General features: G+C 36.9%; 1 protein-coding gene across 1 annotated transcript in view; it reads right to left on the minus strand.

The window, feature by feature from the left end:
* Positions 1–9884: 9884 nt before the first annotated feature.
* LOC108712326 (transient receptor potential cation channel subfamily M member 1-like) overlaps positions 9885–27813 on the minus strand; it is a 73492-nt gene continuing 55563 nt past the window's right edge. The window contains exons 19-27 of the mRNA XM_018254562.2: positions 27389–27520; positions 25819–25947; positions 23863–24114; positions 22645–22819; positions 20763–20783; positions 20182–20326; positions 14842–15044; positions 14304–14436; positions 9885–13133 (exon numbers count right to left, since the gene is read on the minus strand). Coding sequence (XP_018110051.2) covers positions 11837–13133; positions 14304–14436; positions 14842–15044; positions 20182–20326; positions 20763–20783; positions 22645–22819; positions 23863–24114; positions 25819–25947; positions 27389–27520 — 2487 coding nt within the window. The 3' untranslated portion in view covers positions 9885–11836. The remainder of the gene's footprint in view (positions 13134–14303; positions 14437–14841; positions 15045–20181; positions 20327–20762; positions 20784–22644; positions 22820–23862; positions 24115–25818; positions 25948–27388; positions 27521–27813) is intronic.

The following is a 27813-nucleotide window of genomic DNA, read 5'->3' on the forward strand; positions in this document are numbered from 1 at the left end:
GGGTCTCCACTAGTGAAAAAGTAACTCACCACATCAGAGAAGAGGTTGAGGTGCACCGCCCTAATCCCTCAGCACAGGGAGTGGACAAAAGGAAAATTCTTTGGAGCAGGGATTCAATAAAGGCAATCTTCCAACCAGGTGGTTGAATCAAAGTGAAAAAGTTTATTGTGTCCACAGCCTTATGCGTTTCGTGTTAAAACACTTAGGGGGTTATTTTCTAAACTCTGAAAAAAAATAATTTTATAAAATAATTTTATAAAATCGGACTTTTAAAAAAATCATAATAATCATCATAAATTTTTCAGAATTTATTAAACCCCGAGATTGGAAAAGTCCAAAAATCCTGCATCTCAGACCTGTCGAGGTTGCATATAAGTCAATGGGAGAAGTCCCAATGATTTTTTGATGTGCGCTGGGTTTCGCGCAATATCCCTGAAGTTTTTGAGGAAAAAACTAAGTTGTGAAAATCGCATGAAAAATCTGAAAAAAACATGAAAATCTGATTTTTTTTCCTGCAAAGCAAATTTTCTGGAAAATCTTCGAATAAATAAGTGCAAAAAACCCAAGCACATTTGATCGGAATTTGTAGCAGAAAATATTGAGATAAATTCGGACTTTGATAAATAGTCATAGGCTCAAATATAGTTTTTTGGTATGTTTGTGTGCACCGTGAATCATGCAATGCCAGGGGGCGGCCCTTATTTTTTAAAATAGAAGATTTCTATTTATGATTACCCCATGGCACATACTACTAAAAATGATTTCTTTACATGAAGCAGGGTTTTACATATGAGTTGTTTTATGCAATATTTTTTATAGAGACGTACATCGTTTGAGAGGTATAGTTTTCAATACAGGAGAGCTCCCTACAGTCCACCAGAGAAGAATTCCATTTCTTTCTATTCATTGCTATGAGATTTTTAAAGGAGTGAACTCTCACGTTTACCTATTTTACTCTTTGAAAAATATGTCCCGAAAACAGGGAGTTAACTTTGCAATACAGGTATGGGACCTGTTATTCAAAATGCTCTAGACTTTTTTTCCAAATAACAGATCTTTCTGTAATTTGACACTCCATTCCTTAAATCTAACTGGAAATCATGTAAACATTAATGGCCGATTCACTAACTTCGAGTGAAGGATTCGAAGTTAAAAAACTTCGAATTTCGAAGGTTTTTTTGGGCTACTTCGACCATCGAATGGGCTACTACGACCTTTGACTACGACTATCGAAGGATTCGAAGTAAAAATCGTTTGACTATTCAACCATTCGATAGTCGAAGTACTGTCTCTTTAAAAAAAAACTTCGACCCCCTAGTTCGCCATCTAAAAGCTACCGAAGTCAATGTTAGCCTATGGGGAAGGTCCCCATAGGCTTGCCTAACTTTTTTTGATCGAAGGATATTCCTTTGATCGTCGGATTTAAATCCTTCGAATCGTCTGATTCGAAGGATTTTATCGTTCGATCGAAGGAACAATCCTTCGATCGTTTGATCGTACTATCTGCGCTAAATCCTTCGACTTCGATATTCGAAGTCGAAGGATTTCAACTCCCAGTCGAATATCGAGGGTTAATTAACCCTCGATATTCGAGCCTTAGTGAATCAGCCCCTAAATCTTTCCAATAAGTATTAATTATATCTTAGTTGGGAATGGGAACAAGTACAAGGTACTGTTTTATTAATACAGAGAGAAAGGAAAATGGAGTCTATGGAAGATGGCCTTTCTGTAATTCAGAGCTTTCTGGATAACAGGTTTCCCAAAAATGGATTACATAACTGTAAAAAGAATTGTATATGAATTAATGACATTAGTTTAATAATTCTTCTTCTTTAGGAAGAAGTGTATAAAAGGGTTTCATACCCATCCTTAATAACATGATCACTGTTTTGGTTCACGACCCATAGATACAGGATCTAGATAAAGATATTTACATATCAGTGAAATCTGACTCTGCCTTTCAAATTGGTGGAATTTCAACTATTGAATATGCCTCTTACTCCAAAAAGTACAATTTTGTTTGGTGTCACAACATGAACAAAGAACACAACATGCTAATATTTCAAAAGCGTGGCAAGTGCTCAAGGGTCAGATATACATATCTTCATATTTCAAACATGACTTGGTTGTTTTGAAAAGATTATGGCCCTGCTTTGAAATGACAGTGCCTAGGGCAGTTGTAAATTAAAAGGCACTTTCTTTGCCAAGATATTATTCAGTCCAATATTTAAGCTTTGTAACTTTGATGTTTAAAATCCACAGCCATCTATTTTGCATACATTTTTACTGGGATGAAGGGAGCATCCTCAGTTTTTTTGTTGTTCCTTAAACAGTTATTTATTCTGGGTACTGCTGAAATAATTGTTATGGGTGCATATAAAAATTGTGCCTAAAATTTGCAAGTTTGTTAGTTTGACAAATATTGTAACTCAGCTTTTAAAGGAGTAGCTTACCATTACATGTACTTTTAGTATGATATTTTAAAATTATTTTGTCTAAGTTCTCTATTATTTAGGACCAGGGCACATAGAGAGTTGGATGTCAGTCTGCATATTTTTTTTTGCATGCAGGCACAGTGGATTCCAGTGCTAAAACGTGAAGCTGTTGTTTTGGGTGCAGGCACAGAAGATCGCTGATTTGAGTATAGTGGCTGATTCTCAGCTTTTCTTTATTCACACACAGCATGTTGTGTTCCACCTGCGTTCGGTATTTACATGGGCCTGTGTGAGTACGGGCCCTTTTAAATGAATAAGTTGTGTACCTTCCTGTGCTCCCCTGTGGGTGAAAACTTTAAAACTGAACGCAGGGGAGCACTGGCAAAACCATTGGTCTGTATGAGCCCTCAAGGTGGCCATATACCTGCAAATTGAAGCTGCTAATTTGGGTCCTTTAGATTAATTTGGAAGTTTATCTACCCATGATGAATGGGGTTCTTTGACAGGCCCACCCAACTGATATCTGTCTGAAAATCGAGCAGATGTCTACCGTGCAGATTTGATATTCCCAAAGTCGCTAAATTGTGCTTAGCAAAGAGGAATGTCATTGCTACTATAGCTTTATCTTAGAACTCCCTAAAGTTTCCTAGGGGTTATTTTTTTTAAAAATGTGGGTTTTGCTAGTCATGTTTTTTTAGTAAAAAAACTTTGTAGAGAATTTTTATGGAAAAAAAACCCTAGAATTTTTGAGATGTGTTAGGCCCTGAAGCTGCTAAAAGTCTGAATCCAATAATACTCCATGTAAAACCTGTTGAATTCATGTAAAAGTCAATGGAGCTGTCCCTTTAACCATTTGAAGATGTTTCCTTTATGAATGTTGGGGTGTTTGATGCTGGTTTTTGCTCAAAAACTCCAACAATTTTAATTTTCCGAATGGCAATTTGATAAAGTCTAGTTTTTTCAGTTTTTTTTTATATTAACTGGATTTCTAAAGAATGTGCATATATTTCATTTAAAAAGAAAAGTGTCATTCCACGTGGCTGAAGAGGTAAGAGACAGAGTAAATCAAACAGCTGAAAATATTAGAGTGGAATTTGTGACGTTGCACTTGACAGTCAGAATGTGTTTAATTCTATTCAAATAGTTTGTTTAGCTAGAGGAAAGGAACCAAACGTTCCAGTCATTGTTTTAAAGGAACGGTAAAAATGCAACTGTTCTGTAGGCATTTACAGTAGAACCCCCCTTTTTACATTTTTCTTGGACCAGGAAAAGCTGTGTAAAATCCGGGTAAATATAAAATCAAGGATTTGTGCTAAAGCAACTTATTCTTCAAGTAACCACATGATATACGCACTGGAATCAATTTTATTTTGAAATACAATATTTACTGTGTTAATTACAAGGGTTAATCAGGGCAGCATTAAAAGAAATCTATATCTCCAAAATGAATACTATAGAAACAGGTTTATATAATATGAAGTGGCATATTTAAGAATTTTACCAAACTGCAATATACTGTAAGTAAATATTGCCCTTTTCAGCTATTCCCTTGAGCCCCCATTTTAAAGTAATCTCTGTGATGCATCAGAGATCACCTGACCAGAAATACTGCAGTTCCAACTGTAACAGGAAGAAGGGTGGAAGCAAAAGACTGTGATTCGTAGGATCCTGGGGACGGCCCTTATGTCTTAAAATGGCAATTTTCTATTTCTATTTCCCAATGGCACATATTACTAAAATGTATATTATTATAGAACAATTGGTTTATTTACATGAAGCAGGGTTTTACATATGAGCTGTTTAATGCAATATATTTTTATAGAGACCAACATTGTTCAGGAGTGTAGTGTTCATTAAGGGGCAGATTCACTAAGGGTCGAATTTCGAAGTAAAAAATACTTCGAAATTCGACCCTCGAATTGAAATCCTTCGACTTCGAATATCGAAGTCGAAGGATTTAGCGCTAAACGTTCGTTCGATCGATCGAAGGATTTTTCGTTCGATCGAACGATTCGAAGGATTTGAATCCAACGATCGAAGGAAAATCCTTCGATCAAAAAAAGTTTAGCAAGCCTATGGGGACCTTCCCCATAGGCTAACATTGACTTCGGTAGGTTTTATCTGCCGAAGTAGGAGGTCGAAGTTTTTTTTAAAGGGAAAGTACTTCGACTATCGAATGGTCGAATAGTCGAACGATTTTTCGTTCGAATCGTTCGAATCGAAGTCGAAAGTCGTAGTCGAAGGTCGAAGTAGCCCATTCGATGGTCGAAGTACCCAAAAAATACTTCGAAATTCGAAGTATTTTTCATTCGAATCCTTCACTCGAGCTTAGTGAATCGGCCCCTTAATATTACACTATGGGATAGCATGTGAAAGGCCTCTCTGACAGTTGCATACACAACCTAAGGCAATAAGTGGAGCATGACTGTATGAGGTGCTGACTATTCACTATTATTATTTAAAACCTCTTAATTACTATTCACAGTGGACAAACAGTTTTGGGAATATTAGGGCAACATTTTTGGGAACATCTGGGAAAACATCATGTAAAATTAGGGAAAAGCACCTATTTAAATGAATTATTAATTGGTGGAAGCCACAAAAAACAAAACAAAGTGTAAAATACAAGTGCAAAAGTTATTTTTCACATTTTTAAGTGGTTGAGTTCCAGTTTATTATCATAAATACACTGTAAATATATATACAGTAAATACGCTATCCTCTATATGTAATATAAGGCACTATTGGGAGAATGAAATATGTTTCGTTAGCGCAACAAAACAAATCAGATGCTTGCATTTAAACAGCCGACTTGTAAATTCTATCTGCTGATTGGTTGCTATGAGTTAGTTACCCAGGGTAAACTTAGTGCCTTTTATTACATTACCCCATTATATGTTAAAAAACCTTTGAATACACTTAGGGGCAGATTTATCAAGGGTCGAACTTTGAAGTACAAAAAACTTCGAAATTCGACCATCGAATTAAAAAACTTCAAATTCGAATATCGAATTCGAAGTTTTTTCAACAAATTTGGCAATCCTGTGGTCGAATGAAAATCGTTCCATAGAACGATTTTAGCGATCGATTGAAGGATTTTTATTCGATGTGTAAAGACTTACAAAAATGTTGTAGAAGGTCCCCATAGGCTAACATAGCACTTCGGCAGGTTTAATTTGGCGAAGTATTGAAGTCAAAGTTTTTTTAAAGTACTTTGATTATCGAATGGTCGAATATGCAAACGATTTTTACTTCGAATCGAAGTCGAAGTAAATTCAAAGTCGTAGTATCCTATTCAATGGTCGAAGTATCCAAAAAATTACTTTGAATTTAAAAAATTTTTATTTCGAAAATTCCCTCTAATTCACTTAGACTCTTAGTAAATCTGCCCCTTAGAATAAAAATAGAAAATACTGAAACTGAAATTTCGATAAAGCTGCCTCCCCATGTAAATATAATATTTTCACTTTAAATAAGCTGAACACATAAGGCAGCATTCACTGCTACGGCTGGAAGTAAACTATTTATGGAAAAGTAGTATTTGTCCCTTATAGACAAGTCAAGCCAGCTTTGTACAGCATAATATACATTTCCTTGTGCTCTTTCAGTGTATCCTTGTGTAATATCTAAAAGTTTCAGCAGCAGAACATCTTTGGTCAACACATAAGGACCAAAGGGTTTATTTACTACTCGTGGTAAATTCAAATTTGAATTTTCAATTTTTTTTTTGATCAAAACTCACAGGTTCGAATTTTAAATCACCAACTCGAATTTAAATTCAAATATGAGATTTATCACATCTCGACCCTGGAAACAGTTCTGATTTGTATATTCACCCCCTAAAACCTGCCGAGTTGATTTATAAGTCAGTGGCAGAGGTCCGTGGAACCATTTGAAAATTCAAGTTTTTTTTTCGGAGGAAAACTCGATTTGAATTTGATTACAATTAGATTTGAAATTTTGGGTCGTTCGTATTCGATGAAATATTAGACGTTTTTTTCATAAATAACCTCCCATTCGAGTTGTGAGTACATTCAAACTTATTAGAGTTAAAAAAATTCACACAGCTTTGAAATTTTACCTTTGATAAATTGTCCCCTGAAGTATGAAGTTCCAAATTGTGTAAAGATCCATTATCTAGAAAATCCCAGGTGCCAAGCATTCTGGATAACAGGTCCCATGCATTCTGGATAACAATCAGATGTAAGTTGTGCAGCTATATTCTGGATGCAAATGCTGTGTGAATAAGCACTTAGCGGCTTTTGGTCCCCTTAGTGCACTTACATCTGGCGCTTTTGTCTTTTTTAAAATGTAACTAAAGTTTGAGGTTAATATTTTATGCAAAGAATATCACTGCTACCATTGTGGCTGCTCTCTCTGCCTATGCCAAAACGCAGTGATTTCTGTGTATTCTGTTTGTTGCATTGTGTTTCATTTGCTTATACAAGCTGTGTGAGAGCGCAGAGCAATGCATTGGATAGCATGCAGACATTTTGCCCACAGACAGACAGTGTGCACATAGGCTTAAGGGAAATATGTCAAGTAGTTCTTATTTAAACTAACATAAGAAATTCCTTTGAGTTGATGGCAGCTGTTATACCTGCTTCCCTCCAACAATGTATACAAAGCAAAATGTTAACAAACACTAAAATAATGGTGTATGTTTTTTTTAACATTGCCTGCTTGCTATAATGTATACAGGTATGGGATCCGTTATCCGGAAACCCGTTATCCAGCAAGTTCCGAATTACGGAAAGGCTGTCTCCTATAGACTCCATTATAATCAAATAATCCAAATTTTTTAAAATGATTTCCTTTTTCTCTATAATAATAAAACAGTAGCTTGTACTTAAGCCAAACTAAGATATAATTAATCCTTATTGGAAGCAAAACCAGCCTATTGGGTTTATTTAATGTTTACATGATTTTCTAGTAGACGTAACGTGTGAAGATCCAAATTATGGAAAGACCCCTTATCCGGAAAGCTCCAGGTCCCGAGCATTCTGTATAATAGGTCCCATACACGTATATGGATATTATGGAAATCAACAAATTAAACCTGTTTAAAAAATCAAGCCAAAACCAATGAAAGGTAGTAAAGTGTTAATATGAAGTGCTTCAGAAAGGAAAGCCAGGATTTTTTTTCTGGTATCATAGCAGGCTAGTCTGAACCTGAGCTAAAGGGGGCAAATTCACTAAAGGGCGAATATTCGCCAGCGAAGGCGACACTTTGGGGCACATTTACTAATGGTCGAATATCGAAGGTTAATTAACCCTCAATATTCGACCGTCAAAGTACAATCCTTCGACTTCGAATATCGAAGTTGAAGGATTTACCGCAAATACTTTGATCGATCGATCGAAGGAAAAATCGTTCGATCGAACGCTTAAATCCTTCGAATCGAACGATTGGAAGGATTTTAATCCATCGAATCAGAAAAATAGCTAGAAAACCTATGGGGACCTTCCCCATAGGCTAACATTGTATCTCGCTAGGATTTAGTTGGCGAAGTAGGAGGTCAAAGTTTTTTTTAAAGAGACAGTACTTCGACTATCGAATGGTCGAATAGTCGAACAATTTTTAGTTCGAATCGTTCGATTCGATGTCGAAGTAGCCAATTCGATGGTCGAAGTAGCCAAAAAAAAGATTCGAAATTCGAAGTATTTTTTCTTCTAATTCTTCACTCGAGCTAAGTAAATGTGCCCCTTTGTGTCACTTCGTCAGGAGTTAAATTGAGCAGGATGTAGCTTTGTGTTATCAGTTAGCTTGGTAACTGAGTTTGCAAAGGAAACGCTGGCGAAAGAAGTAACGTTCTGTAAAATTCGCACTTTTGTGAGTTGTCGCTAGCACCACTTCGCCCTTTACTAAATCTGCCCCAAGGTGAGTTATTGATTTTGAACCAGCTTTTGGGTTACAAAACAAAATGTTTAGAAACACCGGATTAAGTATGTGGAATAGAGGTGCAAAAGCTTTTTAATGCTTGAATAGCTAAGATAATATAAGGTACTGGCCACATTGTTGTTATTGGTATTATAATGGCTGCCACAGAAGAGAATCATTGGAAAGATTTTGTCTTTTACAGGCTACAGCTATCTTGGAAAAAGCTACAAAAAATACCCATGTGTGTATTCATGTGAAGTTTGAAATGACCATGCCACAGCTCCATTTCTATATTTAAATATACCACCCCCTATTTTTCTTCTGTGTAGCCTTTGTATAGTTGATAGCAAACTAGTGCTGGAGTACTTCAAGACAAATACAAAAGCTGTGAATAGACATAAGTAAAACTATTCAACAAGTTCAACGCACGGTTTACTTCCCATGATTCCAGCATAATTGTCGTGGAGATTGCAGCAAGCTAAACAGAATTGCAAGGATGGAATGTTTTAATACCAGACTGAGGATAACTTAGAGCGATTACAACTGTGTGACTACAACTGTGTTTGCAATTGTGTGCGCAACGTGTATATTTTTATTGAGCTTTTTTGCAGCGGCTACATCATATTTGCTGAAATAACTTTCAAAGGCAATGTCTTTCAATACAAAAGCAATTTGGAAAAAATGTATCACTTTTGGAAAATTATTTGAAAATGTAATTAAATAAAATGATGAAAAAAATGAAAAGAGCAATTGGTCATTCAATGGAGGGTAACTTTTCTGAAATTAAGGTCCTAACACTGCACAATTATTTTTAGTAATTGTAGTTATAAGGAACGGTAGTAAAATATACATAGGGCTGACAATGGTGCATAAACAGAAACAATATGCTCTTAATCAGTCAGTGCCTATATCAGTGATATATAAATAAAAAATACTTTTTTCATGTAAGCATTTTTATACCAATTGAATACACCAGGACACAAAAAAAGACATAGAAACATGTGGAAAAACTGTATTTTATTTTACAAAACATAGCACCTTATTTTGGAAAGACAAATACTTCAGTAAAGAGATATGTAAGAAGAATGGAGGTGGTGTAGAGATGGAATTGTATTTGTCGGATTCACTGTAATAGTGTTGTTTTATTTTAGAGAAATAAAAATGGAAAACATATTTTGCTTAAGACTTTAAGGGGCAGATTTATCAAGGATCGAATTTCGAAGTAGAAAGAGCTTTGAAATTCGACCATCGAATTGGAATACTTCGATTACGAACATCGAAGTCGAAGTTTTTTTTACATCGAATTTGGCCATTTGCGGTTGTCGTAAAATTGTTCGATTGAACGATGAAATCCTTTGAATCGAACGATTCGAAGGATTTCATCCATCAATCGAAATGATTTTTCTTCCACTTCAAAAAACATAGAAAAATGCTCTAGAAGGTCCCCATAGGCTAACATAGCACTTCGGCAGGTTTAATTTGGCGATGTATTGAAATTGAAGTTTTTTTTAAAGAGACAGTACTTTGATTATCGAATGGTCGAATATTTCACTTCGAATCGAATTCGAAGTCGTAGTAGCCTATTTGATGGTCGAAGTATCCAAAAAATGACTTCAAATTTTTAATTTTATTTATAAAACACTCAAACCATTTTGTAGGGTGAAGGTTATAACAGTTTGGCTTGTCTATCAAAGCCAATATACTTAAAATTCTTATAAATGAACTTGACCCTGAGAAGAAAATAAGGGAGAATGTGATGTGCCATAGTTCTTATACTGTACTATATAATTTAATACTGGAGAGGTCTAGGAAAGGAACAGAAGGCAAAGCCAGAATGGGTCTGAAAATACAATATTGAAAATCATCAATCCAGAAAAATTGCCTTTATGCATAAAATTGCAGTGGTAATATAACAAAGGGAAATATGGAGCCAAAAACATTGCAGTGAAAACCTCAATAATGTGCTGATTTTTGTGAATAAAGGCAGTTCTAATTGAATCTGGATCTGTGCTGTTCAATATTGTGTTTTCATTGACAATCACTGGAAGGTGGAATATGTGCTGTATAAAACTTTAATCGTGTTGTTCTGACTACTATTACATATGAGTTATGTTTTCATGGGATGAAAGTATTATTTCCATTCTCCTGTTTCATTAGTATCCTTTTATCCTCATGTTACATGATATGACCATCCAATGAGAATAAAAGGACATCTACCTACTGTGTATGGGCAGGGGGCAGAGTGAAGCCCATCTGACCACAGAGGCTGAATAAAATAGCTATAGCTGGAAACTGAAAATCAAGTAACACACCTGAAGACCTCAGGAGTCTACGTAGAATAACTGAAATCATGAAGTTTTAACATACAAGTATTAACTGAGTTTTCAATTTAGGCCTGTTAAACTGGAACTGATATTTTTTCATGGCAACACTGATTATTCATACTTACCCATTTTATTCAGTTTCTGTATTCCTCAGAAAAACAAGTTTTTTTGAGGAGGGAGAATAACAGAATTTTTCTTTTTTTTTATAGTGTAGTATTTCCAAAACTTCATTTACTTACACCCTTAGTGATTTTATACACACATTGTGCCGTGTTTTATTAACACTTTTTATGTGCCACTTAGTGAATACAATAAATGCAGTGAAACGTGTCCTTGGAATGACACAAATCCCCGTGTTGATTAATCACCTTGTGGAGTAATCATTCATTCCATATATTCTTTACTGATTAGTGACTCCCACATGTGGAAACTCAGAAAAAAGAACGTAACTCGGGAGAGACCCTGAATGTTACTAATTCACAGACAACTGACAGATTCAGAGAGGATACCACTGGAGTTACGGTACTCCGCTAGTACAAAACACTCACCAGACGTGAGTTGGAACAGGCAGGGGTTAAGATTACTTCATTCCGTATTTCCAACTTCAGTCTCCACGAGTTGTGTAGAGAGATAAGAACAACATGTGCAGATTCTCTTGAACACAGTTTAATAGACATTAAAAATACACTCACATTTAGTTTCTTATTAAAACTGCATAAAAGGATGTCTGTATGCGTCCCAAAATATCGCTATGGCTCCTCAGCTTCCCTCAGAGTTACATGTACATTTAAACTGGGCGCTTCTGCAACAGATGAGCGTAGTGCCGCTTACGCATTTCGCCTGAATGACTTCTCCCCTGAGCGAAACGCGTAAGAGCGTAAGCGAGTTACGTTCTTTTTTCTGACTTTCGGCACAATGTGTGTATAAAATCACTAAGGGTGTAAGTAAATGAAGTTTTGGAAATACTACACTATAAAAAGAGAAAAAAAATTCTGTCATTCTCCCTCCTCAAAAAAATGTGTTTTTCTGAGGAATACAGCAACTTTTGTTTTGAAGATTTTTCTGACAGGAGGAGGAGAACCTGATCTATTGCTGGACTTTGGGGGAAACCATAATATCCTTGGACTTGAATTTTATTTGGCCATTTTATTCAGTGATTTTGTAAAGTAAATAGCTAAATTATGATCATGCCAATATTAACATTCTGTTTCTGAGGAGACATTTTCTTGTTTGGTTTTTGTGTCCTCTGTTACACTACCACATGCCACCACAATGTTCATAACACTACTGGCATGACCAGGTCGCTCTAGCTTATCTATTAAGGACCGGGACTTTCCTGTGTGGCTATGTAAACTTTTTGACCTTGGGGAAGCAAATCCACAAGTCCTGTCTAATTGCACAGAGAGTAAGTTTTTCGTTTCTGTCTTTTCAGGAAAAGGTGTACAAGGATATGAGGCACTGTTTCCCGTTTCTCCAATATCACTGTCATCTTCGGTGTCTGTTAATAAAGGCTTTAATTCTGCTTGAATCTCAGCTTCTGATATAACATTTGTAAGTTCAGGACTTGGTTTTCTTGAAGAGTCTCCATGGTAGTTCCACCGGTCAGCCCACTCTTCTGGTGAAGCAGCACACATTTTATCCATAATTGTGCTGTATTCTGCCCAATTGTTGACACCACCCACCAGTTTTTCACCTTGGGTAAAGACAAAACTTCTAGATTTAGTCATAGTAGTTTGGCAGGTATTAAAGGATTGACCTGCATAATATTTCATAGCTTTAGATCTCTCCAGTGGAAATGAAATAGTTGCTTCTAACTTTGTTTTTTCTACAGTCAAATGAGAGTTAGCAAATTCTGATTCAGAAACTGCTGTTACTTCTGCTCCTGACTGACCATTTGTAACAATATCTGTTTGGCTTAAATGTGGGATGCTTGGATTTTCACTATTAGTTTCATCCTTATCACATTCTGGAATCCAAATTTCCATGCAAGAAATTGGTCTTGTACTTTTGGAAACAATTCCTAAGGTGACTTTATTGGCATCCTTTGTTGCTACTGCATTAGCACTTGAAGCAAAACGGAGACTTGCCTGTCGTGGTACCAACTGTGCCTTATTATCTTGTTCTCCTTTCTCTGTCCTCATCCCAAAGGAATATGCTTTTCTACGTAACCCCAAAGCTGGTGATACTGAACCTGTGCTGTCATCACATGTCACTTCATCTGCTTCTATATGGTATTTGTAAATGCTGTTCCCATCTGAGCTGTTTACACTGCCTTGCCGGAGGAGATAAGCTGCATCACACACAGAGGATGCACGAGAGCGTTCATTAATGAACTCTGACTTATCAATACCAGCAAGTTTCTCCAGAGCATTTACCATTCTTCCTGAAAGCTCTTCTAGTTGAGAGAGTCGAAGATCTACAGTTTGCAGAGAAGCTTTCATGAAGTGCTCCCTTTCATTGACTTCTTCTAACCTCATAGACATATTTTCAACTCTGAAAGGAAAACAAGGCAGTGCATGACTACAAATTATGTTCATTGTATAAGCAGGTAAGGAGAACACATATGTATGTATGTATGTATGTATATATAACTTTATTTGTAAAGCGCTGTTAAGGGGCCGCCAGGAACGTATAGTGAGACAAGAGAAGAAATGTAGTGTGGAGCAGAGGAGTGAAGGGCTTTGAATGTTATTAGAAGGTTTTATATTCTATCCTTTGCTTAACAGGCAGCCACGCTAAGGATTTTAGTTGGGGTTGAGCAGTTTCCCTTTTAGGAGAGAGCAGAAGGATTCTGGTAGCAGAGTTTAAGATTGATTGGAGGGGAGAGAGATGGGAGTCAGGAAGACCAGTTAGGAGGAGATTGCAATAGTCTAAACGGGATAAGATAAGAGCATGGATTAGTGTTTTGGCTGTTGTTTGTGAAAGAAACGGGAGTATCTTGGCTATATTGCGGAGGAAGAAATAACAGGTTTTGGCAGTATTATTAATATGATTAGAGAAGGAGAAGGACTGGTCAAAGATGACCCCTAAGCAGCATGCTGAGTTAACCGGGTTAATAGTCATGCCATCAATAGTAATGGTGAAAGGAAGAGAAGGGCTCGGTTTGGGTGGAAAGACCACAAGCTCAATCTTGGCCAAGTTGAGCTTGAGGTGACGTTGGTTCATCCAGGAAGAGATAGCTACTAGGCAGTCTGCTATCTGGGTTTGAATGTCAGAGGTTAGTGAGGGAGTGTCTAAGTATATCTGAATGTCATCGGCATAGAGGTGATATTTAAGGCCAAATGAAGATATAAGGTCTCCTAAAGAGAGAGTGTAAAAGGAGAACAACAGAGGACCTCAACTACTTGGAGGGGTGGGAAATACCATGGCACTCACACACCACTATACCATGAAGTGAGTATCTTATAGAATTCGGAACTCAAAATTCTTGTTTACTGTAGATTGTCACAGGCAGCATGAGACGTGGCAGCAAATGTTCATTCTGATCACTTTTATGTCTTCCTTATGTCAATAAATAAAGCCACAGCAGCATTTCCAATTTAATATGGGGTCTTAAAGATAACAGGAGCTTATATACCCTAAATTTGAACAATACATGATTATTTTCCTTCAAACTAGCATATTGGTTATACGATCACTGATTGCTACTTTAACTCATGTTACCTTTCTGAAGTAACTCTGATCCGTTCATCATTGGAAGACTGCTGTTCATCTTCTTTCTCCTGGAAATATTCCTCGACGCATTGTTCCTCAAATTCATACAGTTTCTTCAGTTCTTCGTCATTTAGAAACAACTCTGTAAGCAATTGGAGTACAAACACATGATCTTTGGTACTAAATACTATGAATAACTCTACTGAAAAAGTTGCAATGGAGAACCATTTGTTAATGAAGAGACCAGTCTATGGTTCCTATCATATGCATACCCACTATGGTCAATTTTATCAGTAGCCAGTTAACTTTACTGTATATTTTTGGACTGTGGAAAAAATCAGAAGTTGTTTGATGCAAACCCACAAAACCATGGAGAGAACATATAAACTGCTTGCAGACTGTGCCCTGGCTAACCTCAAACATAGGACCCCCCGGATGCATTTCAATCTTCTGCTAGTAATAAATCATTATTTAATGTACAACAATCAGTTTAGTATATCATATTATATGAACAGGAAGCAAAATATTTATAATTTTTTTAACATACTTAGTCCTCTATCACGTTCATCCAGATCCCCTTCCTGTATCTTTTTGCATCGGCAGCAAACACGCTTCAAAATTATAAAGAGGTGGCTGAAGATTATCATGGGAGGTGGTAGAACTGGACGGTCATGAAAGGTCATGATAAGCTGATAACGCTGGAATTTCCACACTTGGTTCGAAATAGACTTTACTTCAAAAAATGTATTGCTGTAAAAATCATAAATATGTAAACACATCAATCTTTCCATTGTTAATCATGTAATATAAAGCTGCCCTTTAGTATAAAAACATTTATCAAAGGTTGAATTTCGAATTCATGTGAGTTTTTAAAAAAACTCCCATAAACTTGAAATTCGACCAATCGAAATTTATTAAAAAAATCTAATTTGTTAAACTCGGGTGAATAGGATTGACCCAAAAACTCAAATCGAATTCAATTCGAGTTTTAAAAACTTGACTTGAGTTTTTTTCTCTGAAAAAAACTAGAATGTCAGGAAGACTGCAAACAACTCCAAATTGATCCCAGGATGCCTCCTATTGACTTAAACTGCAATTTGGCAGGTTTTAAGTGGCGAATAGTCGAATTTGAGTTCTGAAAGGGCCAGAGTATGATAAATCTTGAAAAAACTCAAAAACTTCTAATACAAATTTTCAATTCAACCCTTGATAAATCTGCCCTATAGTGTCCATATGTAATGCTATAGTAAATGGAACGGCACCTTTCTCCTGAGCTATAAGATTTACCAAACATTTGCTCCGGATGAAACTCAAGCCACTCAGATGTGGGCCCTCGCAAAGGCAAGGAGTCAAGGTGTTCTTGGACTACATTTGTGTGCAGTACACAATAAGTGGGCGCCAGTGGTTCTTATAAATTAACCATAAATTAACCATAGAATTTATTTATTGAAGAACATAATCCACATAATCCAAAACAGGAAAAAGAAACATCAGTGGATAGGCATATACTCACAGCACCAATGGTCAGTTCTGTATATATATATATATATATATATATATATATATATATATATATATATATATATATATATATATATTTCCCCACCGGGTAATAAAATGAATACACAGTGTAGAAAGAGTTACTTTCAGTTTTCAGCCTTTATCCTAAGTTGAGCTCCAAGGGTATCTTGCTTAACCCTAGCTCTGACACTTATTTGCAAATTTATGAAAATGTGAGTTTAGAAGTTAATAAATAAAAACTCACACACATTCTTTTCATTCCTATGGGACTTTTAGAACCATATTCATCAAATGGTGAGTTCTAACTTTCACCCATTGATAAACACAATTCTACAATACAATTCTAAAATCTTTTTTTTATTTATGAAACTCAAAATTCACATTTTGAGAAGTCTCTTAGTCCCTACTTTTGGGCAATAAGTACCCGGGATCCTAGTCCCACTCACAATCCTCAGTGGAGCCTATGCTGTTAATATAAATAGCCCTAATTACCTATCACTCCTAGAGTGACCTATAAAAGTGAGTAGCCTATCAGTATTTAGATCTGACCTGTCTAGGTTCCTCTGCATCCTTCCTGCTTGCTAAAGTAAGAGGACGGGCAAAATGGACCCAGGGCACATGTGTGTTCAACCTATATTACACTAAACTATAGAACTCTTGTGGGTCATACTTTGAAGAGGAGGAGCCCAGCTCCTGTATAAATTAAGGGCCCTTCAATGGCCAAACTTTAGGGGATTACACTATAAATATGGAATTTATTTATCAGTCCCCTAAACACATATAATGTGATTTCTCGACCAAATGAGATAGTAAAACTATTTTGTGTGAAAATCCATTATTTTGCTGCAAATGCACACTGTGGTCATATCAATCTAATTTTATCTAACATATTTTATGTTTGGCTAAAATATCCTGCTTTTGTATACACCTAAAGGTGTTTAATTTACAAAAAAAGTCTGGCTCATTTGTTATTACATTTTATATTGCATTTTATTATCCATAAGTAAAAATTAATTGGCACTGAGAGGAACGCTCACAGTTTTGGAAATTCAACATTTGTGCTTGTTGGCACAACTTGGGTTAAATGACCCATAAAACACTAGACACAAAGGGAAGATAACTGGTATTATACATTGTAAAAAGCTATAGGATGTTATACAATGATATATGATGAAAAAAGATCACAGGAAACCATTCAAGAGGATTAAATGAACAAAAGCTGCTTTTTATTATCATTGCCAAGCAGCAGATGGCAGAATTGCTCACTCAGCTGCTGTTTTTACTGCCATGAAATATAGCTGCTTGAGAGGCATTAGTTAGCCAGAGCAGAGTTTCCCTACTAAGCTTACTTTGCCATCTGCTTTCTCCTAAACATATACTCTGCTTCTGCAAACTGTAAGCTATAGGAAATGCTGCTACTCAGACATGGCAGATATATCTAGAAATAATTGTTATCCATAGAAAGTTAGCATTTTTAAGAATTGGTGTCTTTAACAATGGTCAAAAACACAGTGGAACTCATATACAAACTGCAAGTGCTGTACTAAACTGGTTAATAATTTGCATCTTTAGAAATGCCATGCAGAAAGTACTTGCATCATGGCCCTGTAGCACTTATGGCCACTTCTGTTATACTTGGGGGCTGATTCACTAAGCTCGAGTGAAGGATTCGAATGAAAAATACTTCGAATTTCGAAGTATTTTTTGGGTACTTCGACCATCGAATTGGTTAAATTCGTTCGAATTCGAACGAAATCGAACGAATCGAACGAAAAATCGTTCGACTATTCGACCATTCGATAGTCGAAGTACTTCCCCTTTAAAAAAAACTTCGACCCCCTACTTCGGCAGCTAAAAGCTACCGAAGTCAATGTTAGCCTATGGGGAAGGTCCCCATAGGCTTGCCTGTGATTTTTTGATCGAAGGATTTTCCTTCGATCGTTGGATTAAAATCCTTCGAATCGTTCGATTCGAAGGATTTAATCGTTCGATCGAACGGAAAATCCTTCGATCGATCGATCGCAGGATTAGCGCTAAATCCTTCGACTTCGATATTCGAAGTCGAAGGATTTCAATCCGAGGGTCAAATTTCGAAGTATTTTTAACTTCGAAATTCGACCCTTAGTGAATCGGCCCCTTGGTGTACCTATGCTTTAGCACACATTACACTACTATATACTTAAAGGAACTCTATACTTTACAGCTGACAATAACCAGGTTAGGTACAAGTTTATTTTTGCATTGGCTGAATCAAATGGTTGTTGTGTAAGAGAATGCCCACACAGTAACAGAACAAGTAGTTCCCTGGCCCTTCATTTTTCATACCAGATTTGGGTCGGCCCTGAGGGGGTTTGGGTCCTGGTGCAATCGCACCTTCTTCACTGATGTTTACTTATGCTGAAGCAATTTGTGCACAATTCATATGTGGTGCAACATTTACACCTATGTTGGATATCGCTTGCACCTAACAGCATGAGAAACGTTCTATACCTAGGCATGTAGTTAGTATATAAGTCCTCAGTCTTTTAGCTTTTAACTGTATATCTGACTAGCAGGTTCAGCTGGGGACAGAATTGTTTCAACGCACAAATATGGAATACAGTTTATTCAGTTGTGTGGTTGTGAATGGGGAGTCCCTACATGTGGAATAGTGTTTTATTCTTTGTCCATATAAATTTTGAGTTCATTGCTGGTCAAGTGTCACCAGTGTGACTAGTCATAACGTTTTCTTTTTATAAAAATATATTTAGGAAGAGATATAAAATAAATTGAGGGTGACTATAGGAATTGGTGGCAACAAGGATAGCATGGGGATAACATCCCAAACAGGAAACAGAATCATGATACAACTTTACCATGAAATAAACTAAATTAAATATAGCATTTTAAAATAGTACATTCCTCAACTCTTCCCCTATATTGATTTATGAGGAGTTATTTTAATTACCTTTGTCAGCTACTTTCATACACAAATACTCTCCAAAAGTTTCATTATATCTCTGGAACTATATGTAGGGAGGTAGTGCAGAATCCCTGCACTTACCACGCTCCTGCAGCAGTTCCCTGTAGTGGATCAGGCACAGAGCCTGTGTCTGTGTGCTGTAAGCCATTGCCTAGCAACCAGCTGCACAGTGTCAGGGCTGCAGGAAGTTACACAGCAACCTGGGAGTGAGTAGCAGGAAGAGGAAGCAAAACAAACTTGCAGAGAGAAACATGAGGTGGCAAAGAAAAGAGACCTGCAAGCCGCTGGTGAGTGCAGAGAGCTGGAAGGCCCCACCAAAAGCTGTCATTTGGCTCAAGCTGGCACAGGGAAGGCAGATGCTGTGCCTGGAGAGACAGAGAGTGTGAGAGGGGTCCGGACTGGAGAAATCAGCACTTGCAGGGAATTCTCAACTGAGTATCCAAAGGGACTGGAGTTGCACTGCGTGTACATAAGTGTTTGACTTGCTTAAAGGTTCTGTGTAAAGCACCCAAAGAGACTTTTGCAATGAGTATTACATTTAAAGTGGCAATATCTAAAAAAAACGCTCTAAAATTTCAGAGCCTGTGTTTGAAATTACATTTAAGGAATTTGCCTTCTTTAGTTAGAGAGATAGATTGCGTTGGCCCTAGTTAGTTAGTTAGGCCCGATTTCCAGTTTGTCAAGACTGTTGTATTAGTTTCCCACATACTCACCTTTATTTTAGATAAAGAGTTATTTAGTTCACAGCGTCTCTGTTAGCATTATTACTGTTTCCTAGTGGGACCACCTGTAGGTGCATTCCTGGATCCCACTAGGTGGAGGGAATGCACTAATAAGCACCAGGTTCCCAGTCTCTCCCAATTCCACTGGGGAGTAGCTCAGCTTTGTCCCGTGCCATCATCAAACATAGAGTATACCACTGACAGAAGGGGTGTCAAAAGGCTAGGGGAGATTGTGGATGCACACCTAAGGCCAATTTCAAAAAGTTTAAAGCCCTGTCTAAATGATTCAAGTAAGGGGTGTCAAAAGGGTTACATAAATATATACATTCAAGTACTCAGTTTTTCTATACTACAGTGTATCAGCTCATCCTCAGTGCTATAATCTTACATGACTTCAGTTTTCAAATCAACACTCCTATGACTTTGGCTGCCAGCATTTGTTTATCATTTTTCATTCTTCTGTGCAACACTGCCATAACCCCCGTTTGTACTGGTAATACTGTTAATATAAAACTTTTTTTTTATTCAGTCTACAAAAAGAGAAATAAACATTCCCCCTGCTAATATCCTTGTACATTTCCCACAAGTCAAATCCATCTAAACAAATAGCACAAACTCTCCAAGGGCAGATTGTAGTTACTCTATTCTACAGGGGTTCTCCGTATCTTTGTTTGTGACTTACTTGAACACTGCTATTAGCAGGTTTACTAGAAGAATATTTGCTACCAGAAGATAACATGCCATGAGTGCTGGAGTTAACCATGCTCCGGGGATGCATGGGGGGAGGCGTTTTCCATCCTCATCATATAGGTTATCACCACAGGGTGCTGTAAATTAAAACAAATATATCAACAAAACCACAAGATCTTATTCATTAATATGAGCTATGATTAATGCACAGTTATGACTATGATGGCATATGCTGAGCTGATTTCTTAGGGTAAAAGCAAAAACTATTATTAAGTAAAAGTATTATTAACAATCACTGATGAATGCTTTCACTATGTGAGGTAAGTAAGCCCTTGACTTGCATCTTTTATGTTAGCAAAAGGCCTATCCTGGCAAACAAGCATTAGCTCTTTGATTTGCTACTAGCTGCAATCTCTGCCAGTCATAATCATTTGAATTTATGCAAGGGTATGTTAAATATGTGTGCATACTACACATATTTATATTTAGTTTTGCCCATCGTTTGATAAATAATAAATTCCTGTTTTTCAGACAAGTATATAAAACATTTGTGTGATTTTGGTAAAAACTTACGATTAATCTCCATTGCATACACTGTTCAAACAAAAGGCAGCGTGTATTAGAAAAGGAGAAAGAAAAGATTAACTATAATAAAGGATGCATATAATCAAAATAAGCAAGTCAATGAATCCGTGATAATGTTAGTAAATGATATTGCAGATACACAAAAAGAAAGTTTAATACTAAAGTATGTTTTAGCAGATGATCATAGTAAGTCTAAGAAAATTTACAGCAAAGTATTCTTGTGGGCATAGAGAATTTGCCATATCATAGGGGCGGATTTATCAAAATATTACAATTCTTCCTTGGCAAATGGTGCACATGAGTAGTGATGTTAAGGTATTTATCAAGTCTTTATCATTTATCATTTTCTTGAGGGCAATAATGCTTGAGAAAATGTTTTGACAATTTGTGGAAGGCTCCCTTTAGCCTTAACAGTAAAGCAACTGGAAAAGTCTCCACAGCTGTTGAGAATTCTCAAATAATTGAAATGATAGAATGATGTCTATTTAAACAAACAATTATGGGCCTTTTGGTTTGAACTGGTAATTATAGGGGAATTCCCAAATCTTTTTTAGCTGAAATAATGGAAAGGAGAAGACCAAGCAAACTAAAAAATATTAAAAATCTTTTTTTTATTTTTTTGCAAGGTTTAGCAATGCCTGTAGATTTGGTAACCTAAATTCACACCTGAAATGTTGTTGAAATTGTAAATAACTATATAAGATAATATACAATGTATGTGTATATTGCTACATTAAGGGGCCGATTCATCAAGCTCGAGTGAAGGATTCGAATTAAAAAACTTCGAATTTCGAGTGTTTTTTGTGCTCCTCGACTATCGTATTGGCGTAAATTCGCCTGAGTAGAATGATTTGAATAGATCGAGCGCAAAAACACTGCGACTATTCGCCATTCGATAGTCGAAGTACTGGATCGAGCGCAAAAACGATGCGAATATTCGCCCATTCGATAATCGAAGTACTGTCTCTTTTAAAAATACTTCGACTGCCTACTTCGGCACCTAAAACCTAACGAATTGCTTTAAAAGCCTATGGGAAAGTCCCATAGACTTGTTTTCCAAGTTTTTGATCGAATAAAAAGGCATTCGATCGAACGAAAATCCTTCGAGCGAATATTCGATCGGGCGCCTTTTCGCCTGGCGAATATTCGCCAATTCGACTATTCGCCAGCGCGTAAATTCGCCCGAATTGCCTATTCGATTCTATTCGATTCTATTCCCCAGTCGAATTTCGAGGGATTTAACCCCTCGAAATTCGACCATTGATACATCTGCCCCTAAATGGGCCCTCCATCCAAAAACTGTTTTTTTTGCATAATGAGCATGCAATTCTACTTTCCAATATATATTCAATGGTTTAAATATTGTTTGTAAATATAATTACAACTGAAAGCAGTATCTGTTTGGCCCTTGCTACTCTTAAAACTATGTAATAGGAATCAGTTCTCCTCTAGTTCTCCTCAGCTTTGCTCAGATGATTTGCAGCATTGTTTCAGGAGTTGGAGCCAGGAGTGTAAAAAGAAAAAATGCAAACAAATAGTTACTATTTTAATAGCAATTACATTTTATAAATGTATAACTAACGTAAATTGCAAAGTTGCTTAGTATTGGATTTTAATAAGTGAAGGATCCACATAAAGGAACAATGTATTCATCCATAATAAATTAAATCAATGAGGTTTGGATATGCTGCCCACCCTAAATCCAGCCTTGGGTTGTGCTGTGTTAGCAAGGGATGAGGCATGAGTGGTTACTGATGAGTTCCACAATTCACAATATGCTTTCCAAATTAATACAGATATCCTGTTAATTTGGACTGATCATCTGCTTTTGAAACAGGAAACAGAGTCTTACTATGAATTCTAGTCTTACGGTCTATCTGGTCTGCAAACACTTCTCCATAGATCATCCAATAAGGCATGTAAAAGATATTCCGGGCAAGTCTCCATGAAGGCTCTTCATCTGGGTGCAGGATTGCCTGTCGTGCTACACCAAAGCTCATCAGAACCACCAGCATAATGATCACAAAGTACAGCATGTCAATCATCTGTAAAAAGGTAGGTAATTGATCCAGATATATAGTAATGCAGAATTTCCCACTAAGTACATACTACCAACAGCTCAATGAATACAAATATACAGTTGTAGTTAGATTGTTATAGATTATCATCTGTTCCAAGGTTAGGCACTTGTAGATAAGCTTAAACAGTAATGTAACTAGAGGGGGACGGGCCTGGGGCCGGACGTGCAGCCTGGCCCCCCTCTGTACGTGATTTTCTGACCGGAATCGGACCAGAATCAGCGGTGCACGAGCTGCCAGGGGGCCCTGAGGGGTGTGGGCCCTGGCCCAATTGCACCCCCTACTCCACCGGTAGTTCCGCGACTGAGCTTAAAGGGCACCTGTTGGGACAATATTTTATCCCCAACCAAAGGTGGCTCCCTCCCAGTGCGAGTGTCCTAGTGCTGGCAGGATGCAATTTAAAAAAAAAAAAACGACTGTTAACCCCAACTAAATTGCGGGCTCTATTAGCCCACACCTTTGGTTGGGGATAATATATTTTGTCAACACATGTCCTTTAATTTATACTGGGCATATATTTTCAGTGGGAAACATAAGGCTCTTAGCAGAAGAAAACTACACTGGATACAGATATATTTCCTATATGGCCCACATGAATAGTTAAAATATATTTTATACCTATCTGCTTTTTCATATCCCACATTATACAGTACGTGTTTGCTATGCAAGTGATGCTTACTTCGAAATCTTTAGGAACTTGTGCTGTGCCTATTAAAGCTGGGTAAGCAAGGGAACTCTGGAGCTTCTGCCTGGTCTGGAGGTGGTGGTAACTCCAGAGTTCCCATGCATCAGTAAGAGTTGCAGCGCTTGATTCTGAATTGAAGGCTGAATGTGAAAAGTGCATTTTAAAGCAAGTACCTTTATTAAAAGTAGGTTTATGTACTACTGACTGCAGAGAAATTGCAGGGACCACAGCTGCACTTGAAATGAACCCTACTGTCTCAGCTGCTAAAGTTACTAGTTAATTTGTAATTGAGTGTTTTTATTTGTGCATACACATTTACACTTACCATTTTTCCAATCATCATGACATAGGGTCCAAGGTATTTGTTGACACCAAAAATATCCAATACACGAATATACCAAAAGATGATATCAACACAGTAAATGACTCTTCCATATCCCATATAAGGCTGACTTTGCAGTCGCAGTATAGCTCCAATTAGGAATACAGAAATGGCTACAAGATCAGTAATATTCCAATATTCCTGGAGCCAGACTTTGACTTTTTGGCTCAGCTTTCCTGGCTCGGACATGAGAATCTGCCAATAAAAGGGAAACATATATGCATAGTTTTAAGATATTTTTTCTAATGAAATAGATTTTTATACATTTAAAATGTAAAAGTACATTTCATACTGTAGGTATAAAAATAAGCCTCCTGGGAAAGTATGAAGTCTGCTGACATTTAGGGGGTTATTCATCAAAATCCAAAATGTTCTCACTATTTTGTTATATATTAAAGTCCAATTTTTTTTTTCCAAGAAAAAAAACCTAGAATTTTTCGAGATTTATTAAACCCTGATGTTGCTTAAAGTCAGAGTAAAAAAGTACTCCAACTCAGACCTGCCGAGTTTTGTAGAAGTCAATTGCAGATGTTCCGTCCTGAAAAAAGTCGCAGGTTTCAGGCGTCAAATCCAAAAAGTCACAGTTTTTGAGGACAAATCAGAAAACTTTTATCGAGTCTTTTCCTGCACAAGAAATTTTTGTGAAAATGTATTGCTAAATAGGGAGGAAAAGTCCATGCAGATTTGGTCGGAGTAGTTCAGATTTTGATAAATAACCCCCTTAAAGGGATACTGTCATGGGAAAAAAATTTGTTTTCAAAATGAATCAGTTAATAGTGCTGTTCCAGCAGAATTCTGTGCTGAAATCCATTTCTCAAAAGAGCAAACAGATTTTTTTATATTTAATTTTAAAATCTGACATGGGGCTAGACATTTTGTCAATTTCCCAGCTGCCCCAAGTCATGTGACGTGTGTCTGCACTTCAGGAGAGAAATGCTTTCTGGCAGGCTGCTGTTTTTCCTTCTCAATGTAACTGAATGTGTCTCAGTGGTACATGGGTTTTTACTATTGAGTGTTGTTCTTAGATCTACCAGGCAGCTGTTATCTTGTGTTAGGAAGCTGCTATCTGGTTACCTTCCCATTGTTCTTTTGTTTGGCTGCTGGGGGGAAAAAGGGAGGGGGGTGATATCACTCTAACTTGCAGAACAGCAGTAAAGAGTGATTGAAGTTTAGCAGAGCACAAGTCACATGACTTGGGGCAGCTGGGAAATTGACAATATGTCTAGCCCCAAGTCAGATTTCAAAATTGAATATAAAAAAATCTGTTTGCTCTTTTGAGAAATGGATTTCAGTGCAGAATTCTGCTGGAGCAGCACTATTAACTGATTAATTTTGATCAATAGTAAGAGAAGTGTAACGGTAAAAAAAAAAAAAAAACGTGGTGCCATTGACCAGCCATTAAGTCCAGAGTTCCCTTTGTGCACAGATCAAGATATTATGTGAGACATTGAACACTGATCAAGAGATTGTAAGAGAACTCACATTACCCAAACATATGGCACAAAGGCAACGTGCATAAGATTTACAAATGGGCTCAAATTGCACAAATATTTGCACTTTGCACCTTGTGTATTGTCAACAGGTAGCAGAACATATGCACACTGAAGATAAAATACTTCTATAGTACAAAAAGATATAGTGGGGTAGGGTATGTAATAATAGGTGCAAACTTTTTTACAAGTCCAACAACCCACTGCAACCAATCACAGGTTTTGCTGTTCTAATTGCAGAAAACCAGCAAATGCTATCTGTAGCTTGAACAACATTGCTTGGGGTGGTTCAATAATATTTTGTTACTGTTGCCATTACTAATTAAAGTAAGTTGAACTGCATGAGCAGAACACACATTGGTTTTCTTTGTTTTTTTGTATATACTGTAATACATATACAGTTTCTTACCTCTCTAACTTTCTCCAGTGCAAGTGTCACAATATAGGAGATAACTACCCATTCCTGGACTAAAGGCCACCTTTCCATCTTCACCAGGATGACATAGTTAAATAACATTAAGTATACCAAGTACGAAATCTGGAGGGAATAAAATTTTAACATTTCTGAATAACCAAGCACAGTTTATGTAAAAATAAAGCAATAATAAATAATGACATGCTACTAAGTTTGCAATGGTGGGAAGATGCATAGATATTTACAGTTTAAGACAAATATAATAACATGGATAGTACTGTTAGGGGCCCACTGGGATATTTTTATGGTTTTCAATGAATCAAAAGGGTTTCTATGAATTAATACATACCTTACTACACAGTAGCATAATTAAAGAGAAAGTAGACCCCGTTCCAGTCAGGAGTGAAGGTCTTGACTGCAGGGTAGGCATTAAAATCCCCCCTACCTCCCTGCCTCTATTCTTCTTTAAATTGTCACCTATGCAAGCATGTGGGTTGAGGGTAGAGGTCATTTAATATTGTGAGAAGGGGTGCAGCCTGCCTTCCACTCTATTTGAATTTTAGAGCACAAGGACAGCACTAGATTCATAACTAGTGCAGGAGGAAGATATGTGGGCATCCCCTCTCCATGTTCCCTAATTTGAACATGCAAATTAGTAGACGGCTTCAATATGGTATTTGTCCAAATATTTTGTGAAGAATTCCATATTGGCCAAATCCCAAAATCATTATTTTGGTGCATCCCTAGTTTCTAGTCAATAGAAAGGAAGTCAAAAATTTCCCAACTCTAAACCAAGTCTCAGAAGGGATAACAAATAATGTTTTAGGCCAACCCTATTCAGGAGTACCAGGGAGGCAGGAAATAAAGACTGCACGCTCACAAACAGATACTTGTAAAAACGTAGTTACAGGTTCCAGAAGTCCTGACACCTAGTGGTTACTGTGAAATAAGCAATATCTAGTTTTGTTTGTCAGCAACAGCAGCCTCATTACATCTACAGAAGAACTTGGTACAGCAGGCTCTGCAGAGAGGCCTGTGCCGCCCATTTACATTACACAGACAGTGGACCAAAGGGCATTTGCCCAAATTCACAGATGGTCAGTCCGGGCCTGCGCACTGGCCACTGTTGCATCAGCTGCAACTCCTCCTGGCAAGTGCAATGACACTGGGATTCTTTGAAAAAATGCTGCATTGTGGGGAGACACATATCAATTGTGTTTAAAATTGTACTTTGCTCACTGCCCTTGCAGTCGTAAATGACCCTAATATGTTGTGTTACCTTTGATTTCCTCACTCTAATAAAGTACCCCCTAAATTCCAGCTGTATTCCTCTTCTAGAAAACAATTACCCTGCTGCTCTTTGCTAATTGACTACATCTCTGCTAAATACTATACCAGTTGATTTTTTTTTCTATGTTGCAAAATAAAGTGTTTTTAAATTAGTTGTTATGGTCCAAACAGCATTTAAGTGGTTATCCAACATTTTATTCTAAAATAAAATGATAATCTCAAAAAAAAATCTCAGTTTACAAAATTTAAACTAATATGACATGAAAGAACTTACAGTGTAGAACCAGAACTTGACAATTGGTGCATTGTAGAACTCATAAATCTTTGTTCCTATTGGAATACTTTTCTGCTTTCCATTGCTATTTTCTTCATCTCCCTTTCTAGAGGTTGTATCAGCATTTCCATCCTGTTCATACAAAACTAAAGGTTAATTTTTAGCATACTGTTGAAAGACTGTCTCCGGCACATATCAAGCATCGTACTGGCTTCTGTGAAGTAAGATCTATAGACTTAACAAGGGCAAGAAAAGTTGACACACTATATAAATGGCAAATCTCTAGGTAATAATTGTACACACAGAGAATATGAAAATATTTGTTAAAGGAAATGGGGGCAAATTCCTGTCACAATTAAGAGCTTAATTTTGTTACCACCTATTCTGACTTTAGCACAAAAGATGGGGTTTACTGGGCTACTCAC

Source organism: Xenopus laevis, chromosome 3S (assembly GCF_017654675.1).
Source record: "Xenopus laevis strain J_2021 chromosome 3S, Xenopus_laevis_v10.1, whole genome shotgun sequence".
Classification (NCBI taxonomy): domain Eukaryota; kingdom Metazoa; phylum Chordata; class Amphibia; order Anura; family Pipidae; genus Xenopus; species Xenopus laevis.